General features: G+C 42.8%; 1 protein-coding gene across 1 annotated transcript; it reads left to right on the forward strand.

The window, feature by feature from the left end:
- The first annotated feature begins 3,762 nt into the window (after positions 1-3,762).
- Positions 3,763-5,766, forward strand: LOC127094488 (uncharacterized). Its single transcript, XM_051033316.1, has 3 exons — positions 3,763-4,864; positions 4,946-5,278; positions 5,399-5,766. The coding sequence occupies exons 1-3, from the start codon at positions 3,763-3,765 to the stop codon at positions 5,764-5,766; spliced, it is 1,803 nt and encodes a 600-aa protein (XP_050889273.1).
- The last annotated feature ends 1,442 nt before the right edge of the window (positions 5,767-7,208 follow it).

The following is a 7,208-nucleotide window of genomic DNA, read 5'->3' on the forward strand; positions in this document are numbered from 1 at the left end:
CAAAGCGAGAACCTTGGTTTACTAAGCAGTCATTATTAACTCCATGCTTCGTCACGATGGTCCAAAACCATGAACCCATGACTAAAACCCTATGGAAATAATAAACCAATCATTCATTCATACATTCACTCATCATCAAAATAATAAGCAAAGCTCTTAAAATTTTCGTTTGTTCAAACGCAGAATTACAAGACTATTTCCGACACAATCATGGATACTTCAACAAAGAAAAGCACTTCTTCTTTCCGCTTCAAGAGTCCCGACATCAGGTCATTAAAGATCCTCTGTTCAAAGGTCGTAACTCTCAAAGACAACAAGTTTAGAGCCAATTTTGGAAACATCGTATATCTTCTAACCGAGAAGGTTGACTATTGTGCTATCACTACAATGTCCCAATACTATGACGTTCCTTTAAGATGCTTCACTTTCCCCGACTTCCAAATCTCTCCAACCTTGGAAGCCTCGAGAGACTCCTCAATCGACCAATCAAGGAATACAACCCTTTCCTGAAATTGGAAGAAGGATTCTGTTTGACCGAGCTCTCACTCATCTTGGGTATCAACACCAACAAGTTAGTGGACAATTGGGGCGTTAAAGGATCCCTCAAAGGTTTAACTCAAAAGTTCCTAGAAGCCCATGCTTGGGAAATGATTAAATAAGGAAGACCCGACTTTTGTAGTGCAACCTTGGCACTTTTGATTCATGGAATTGTCCTCTTCCCAAATTTGGACAAGTTTGTGGATCAGTTAGCAGTTGAAGTCTTTTTAACAAAGAATCCGGTGCCTTTTTTACTTGCCGATTTCTACCATACCTTCCATACAAGGCATGAGAAGAGGGGAGGTACTTACCTTTGTTGCGCTCCTATGCTACATCTTTGGATGAGGGCCCGCATGCCTCAAAGTGGACCTTTCACCGAAAACAAACTGACATGGCCGCAAAGGTTCGCATCTCTCTCTGCCAACTCAATTCTATGGTACAAGAGGGAATGGGATATAAAGGATGCCATCGCAAGATGTGGAGAGTTCTCTAACGTACCCTTGATAGGAACACAAGGTTGCATCAACTACAACCCTGCTATACTCAAGAGACAACTAGGGTACGCCATGACAAGTCCCCCCGAGGAAAGAGATTTCATTCCATTTGTCATCAACACCGTGGATCCACTTGATTCAAACGTGAAAAGAGTGAGAAAAGCTTGGACAAGCATAGTCCGTATTGACCATGAATGGGGCAAGAAAAATATCCTGGCCAAGGAACCCTACTATGTGTGGATAAAAGAGAGGGCTAGGGTGGTTAAGATGCCGTTTCTGTTTGATCTTCTTCATTCCCGTTGATGCCCGAGCCCGAGCCTATCCTACAAGAAGAAATGGACAAACTTACCAGCCAAATCAAAAAGCTTGAGTTGAAAAACACTTAACTACGAGTCGAACTCAATCGCGCCAAGGAACGTAACCACGTCTTGAAGGATAAGGGTAAGCAAGTTTGTGAAAAATTTAAAGATAGCAAGAAAAGGCTCCGATTAGCCGAGGGACAAAGAGTTTGGGTTGGTGGAGCTTTACAAGGAGCTAATTCTGAGCTAGACTTCTGCAACGAGGAATTGGATCGAGCATCCCGAATCATCAAGGACCTTGAAAATACTGTCGAGAGGTCTAATGCCATGAAGAAAGAAGCGAAGGAAGATTACGAGGCCCATATTCTCGAACTAAGGACCACTCTAAAAGAGTATAAGGATTTGCTAGCCAAGGAGCAACTAGAGAAAGAAAAGATTCACCGAAGCTTCATGCGTGAGCAGTTCAACCTTCGACGAGCTTGCGAGCAAATCAAGAACTTGAAGAGGGGAATATATGACCAAGCCTATGTAGAATTGCAAAACAACTGCAGACGTTGGGAGGAGCGTTGCCATGGATTTGAAGCTGCCATTGTTCAAAGGGACGAAATCATCCATAATCTCCAAGTCCTTTACGAAGAATGGAGGGACAAGTACACCAACATGACAGTATTAACCAACTATGCCCTTCAAGACTTTCCTGACAAGTTGAAGGAGGCAGATCTGATCATGTGCCCAGATAATACCCCTAAAGAGGTCTACTACTTTGTCAAGTTCTGCAAAAGAACAATGGCCGAACTCATCACCGACATTGAGGCTCTCCGCAAGTCTCAAGGGGTCACTTTTAGGGTGGATATCTAGTTGGTTTATTTGCTTCCATTACTTGTATTTTGCAACTTCTATGTATTGTTGTCTATTTTTCCTTCAAAGGATGAATGAAAGTTGTGATTTTTCTCTATTGTGTTTTCCTTTATTCATGATTGTGAATGTAAATCATTAAGTAGTTTTTGCAATGAATAAACATGAATAACTAAAAAGAGCTTTGCTTTAACAAAAAAAATTCATGCATCATATGCATCTTTCGAAACATAAAAACATAAAAAACTCATCCATCCACCCTTTTTCTCTTCCAGAACAACTCTCTAAAGCTGACTTTTCGGTACGATACACAAGGACGTCGACAAGCTGTCATGGAGCAACTTCAAGAGAATCAAGTTGTCCTTCAGGAAGAAGTATCCCAAATGTGGCAATTGATGGAGACTATTCAAGCAGTCGCAAGAGGTCAGGAGGTTATGGCAAAAATGCAAGAAGAAATGAACCAACGTGCTAGTACTACCAATCCTCCTACCCCTCCAACGGTCGAGAATACGACTCCAGTTCCCCAAGTTGATCCTCCAATTAACATTAATTTACCCGGAGGTGTTCCAAACGACAATCCTCGTCCTCATGCTCTTGAGACAGACGACCTACTCGATGCATTCTTCAGCCCAATGGACGCTTCTCAGGATGACACCTTCGGTTCAGCAACCAACAAGGTGGAGAGGAAGGTAAAGGCTATCGAGGAAAAGCTCAAGGCAATGGGGAGCACTGACATTTTGGGCCTTGATGCAGCAGAAATGTGCTTAGTACCTAGGGTCATCATTCCGGCCAAGTTCAAAGTTACGGACTTTGAAAAATATAAGGGAAATAACGACCCTAGAACGCACATTAGGGCATACTACCAAAAGATGGCTGCCTATTCCGGCGATGATAAACTTTTAATGCATTTTTTCCAGGATTCCCTCAGTGGGGCATCTTTGGATTGGTACATGCAACTCGAGGGAAACCATATTCACACCTGGAGGGAAATGGCCGAGGCATTCCTCAAGCACTATCAGTACAACACTGATATGGCACCTAATCGCACGCAGTTGCAAAATCTGACTCAGAGGTCTGAGGAGTCCTTCAAAGAGTATGCCCAGCTGTGGAGGGAATTAGCTGCTAGGGTACAACCCCCATTGCTAGAAAGAGAACTGGTAGACATGTTTATGGGAAACCTGCAAGGTCCATACCTTGATAGAATGGTAGGGAGCACCTCTTCGGGCTTTTCCAACCTGGTCTTAGCCGGTGAAAGGATAGAAAATATGATCAAGATGGGAAAGATCCAGAACTCTGCCAGTGCTTCTAATGCATTAAAGAAACCTTTTGTTCCCTACGGTAAAAAACGAGAAGGCAAGACCAATGCTGCCTCCATCATTCGAACAAGAAATCCCACTTATCCACAGGTAGCTTCCATAGCTCCTGTCTAACCAAGTCAACAACAACCATTTGCAATTCCTGTTCAAACTCAACAACAACAACAACGGTATCAACAACAACTGCAACGTAAGCAACCACAATATCAACAACAACAACAAAGGATGCGAAGGCCCGAGAGAAGATTTAACCCAGTTCCCATGCCTTATAGCCACATTCTACCATATTTATTGAGGGGGTCACTTGTGCAACTAAGGGAGTTAGGACCCCCACCAGCGGTTCTTCCTCCCGGTTATGATGCAAATGCCCGTTGTGAATTTCATTCTGGCGCTCCTGGGCATTCGATCGAGAATTTTAAAGCATTAAAGTACAAGGTTCAAGATGTTATTGACTCTAAGGCAATCAAGTTCGCCCCCAAGTGGCCGAATGTAAATAATAACCCGATGCCCCCTCACAACAATGCATCGGTGAATATGATGGAAGTTGACAATGGAAGGAGATTGATGTCCTGTGTGGACGAGTTAAAAACACCACTCATCGAGATCAAGAATGCTTTAATGAAGAATAATGTCTTTCTCGTTTGTGGTAATGACTGTAAACACTGTCTGATTAACCTACAACAATGTAGAACATTGAAGTCTATCATACAACAATTAATGAACCAAGGGATCTTGGTGGTAGACTGCCCGTCCACAAAGGAAGATGTGTCTACCCTCGAGATACCATACGGTGAAGTCCCTCCTCTTCAAATTCCATACGACTTCTCTCAGTTAACTCTGTCGACAAATCCTGTTACTCCAATCGTAATAACAGTTCCCACACCATTCCCATATGTTGACACCAAGGCAGTCCCATGGATGTATGACACCTCAGTCTACATTCATGGTCAGAAGGTACAAGAAGAACCGTTGAAGTCTAGTGACCCAATGATCAATATCACCGGCACTAGCGGAGTCATGAGAAATGGAAGGATATTTGCGCCGACACCCACTCCAATTGGAAATATCAATCCTTCAACTTCAGACAAAGGCAAACAAATTGATGGCGCTCAGCAAAGACAAGACCCCACACCTTCAAGTGAAGTAGACGAGTTCTTACACATTATCAAGAAGAGCGATTATCGAGTAGTTGATCAGCTTAACCAGACACCCTTGAAGATCTCAATGTTGTCTTTATTAATATGCTCGGAGGCCCATAGGGATGCTTTGGTAAAATTTATGAGGACAACTCACATGCTGCAAGAGATATCTGTTTGTCAGTTTGAAGGAGTAGTTAACAATATCGCTACTAGCTTAAGCTTGGGTTTTAGTGATGAAGAGCTTCCCGCCGAGGGGAGGAATCATAACAAGGCTCTCCATATTTCTATTGAGTGTGTGGACACAGTCCTATCAAGAGTTTTGGTAGACACTGGGTCTTCCCTCAATGTGATGCCTAAGAGCTCCTTTGCTAAACTAGCTATTGAAGGACTCGTAATGAAGCCGAGTGAGCTTATAGTAAGAGCATTTGATGGGACTAGAAGGACTGTAATCGGTGAGGTGAATTTGCCTATGAAGATTGGTCCCCATATTTTCCTCATCACTTTCTTCGTAATGGATATCTATCCAGCTTACAATTGTCTGCTTGGGAGGCCTTGGATCCATTCAGCTGGTGTAGTCACTTCAACGCTCCACCAAAAATTGAAATTCTTAGCTGATGATAAGCTAGTTGTTGTCAAGGGTTAGGAGGACATTGTGGTAAGTCACCTCGCATCTTTCCGATATGTTGAAGGAGAAGGGGAGATAAGAGAAGTCCCATTCCAATCATTCGAAGTTATCAATGTTGAAATGGTTTGCCCAGCAAGGGATGAATCAAAAGATGCCGAATCTCCCATGGCATCTCTTAAAGACGCCCTGGCAATCATAAAGGATGGACACCCCCAAGGATGGGGAAGATTGCTTGAACTCCCTTCCAACAAGGACCGCATCGGTTTGGGATATAACTCCCAAAATTTGAGGAAGCCCGCGCCGATAGCTACAGGGGGATCAGTGCTCCCTCTATCCGAAAACTTCTCAAGTGCTGGTTACCTGGATGACAACCGTATTTGTGTCGTGGAAGAAGAAGAAGAAGAAGAAAATGATGGCTTGATCTTCACAAAGACTGATGGAAATGGTGCCACCAAATGGACCGAGTTTGAAATACCTAAAGTGACCTTGATTGAAATGTAATTCCCAATGTTTTTTTCCTTCCTTTTTATCAAAAGAACTCATGTCAAGCCCAAGGCATGGGGGAATCATTTGTAGGGCCTCATCAAATTTCCTTATTAATCATTAATGAAAAAGGGTTCATGTTCGCAATCAATTTTGAGATCCTTGCCTTTCATTTATTTATTTCACTTTTTTCTTTTTAAAAAAAAATAAAAAAATAATTTTTCAAATCATCCTTTCTTTCATACCAATAAAAGCGTGGACCTTAAATCATGCAGATCATCCTCGACAACCACCAATGACAATTCTGCTACAGTCTCATACGACTTTAACAACCTGATTAATTAAGATGAAGAAGAGTGTGAGGAAGAGGCCGAACTCCCAGAAGAATTGGCAAGGCTGCTCAAGCAAGAGGAAAAAGTCATCCAGCCGCACGAAGAACAGTGGAAGTGATTAACCTTGGGACAGATGAGGAAGCGAAAGAAGTTTGAGTCGACTCAGCTCTACAAGACGAGGTGAAGACAAAATTGATTGAGCTCTTGAAGGAATACAAAGATGTGTTTGCATGGTCATACCAAGATATGCCCGACCTCGATACTGACATTATGGTCCATCATCTACCCCTTAAAGAAGAATGCCCTCCAGTAAAGCAAAAACTACGAAGGACCCATCCCGACATGGCTATGAAAATCAAGGAGGAGGTACAAAAGCAGCTCAACACCGGCTTCCTAGCGGTCTCCAATTATCCTCAATGGATAGCTAACATTGTGATGTACCTAAGAAGGATGGCAAAGTAAGAATATGCATAGATTATAGAAATCTAAATAGAGCAAGTCCAAAAGATGACTTTCCACTGCCACATATTGACGTGCTAGTAGATAATACCGCTCAGTTCTCTGTTTTCTCTTTTATGGATGGTTTCTCCGGTTATAACCAGATCCACATGGCTCAAGAAGATAGGGAGAAAACCACTTTCATAACACCATGGGGCACCTTCTGCTACAAGGTGATGCCTTTTGGATTAAAGAACGCCGGCGCCACATACCAACGAGCCATGGTCACTCTCTTTCATGATATGATCCATAAAGAGATTGAGGTCTACGTCGAAGACATGATAGCCAAGTCTCAAACCGAAGAAGAACACCTTGTCAATCTAGAAAAGCTGTTCGAGAGGCTGAGGAAGTTCAAATTGAGGCTTAATCCCAACAAATGCACATTTGGGGTAAGATCCGGCAAATTGTTAGGTTTTATCGTTAGTCAACGTGGCATCGAAGTAGATCCCGAGAAAGTAAACGCCATACAAGCTATGCCTGCACCCAAAACCGAGCAGGAAGTCCGAGGATTCCTAGGTAGATTGAACTACATTTCTAGGTTCATATCTCACCTTACTGCCACTTGTGATCCAATCTTCAAACTTCTTCGAAAGGATCAAGCCATCATTTGGAACGATGACTGCCAAGACG

Source organism: Lathyrus oleraceus, chromosome 6 (assembly GCF_024323335.1).
Source record: "Lathyrus oleraceus cultivar Zhongwan6 chromosome 6, CAAS_Psat_ZW6_1.0, whole genome shotgun sequence".
Classification (NCBI taxonomy): domain Eukaryota; kingdom Viridiplantae; phylum Streptophyta; class Magnoliopsida; order Fabales; family Fabaceae; genus Lathyrus; species Lathyrus oleraceus.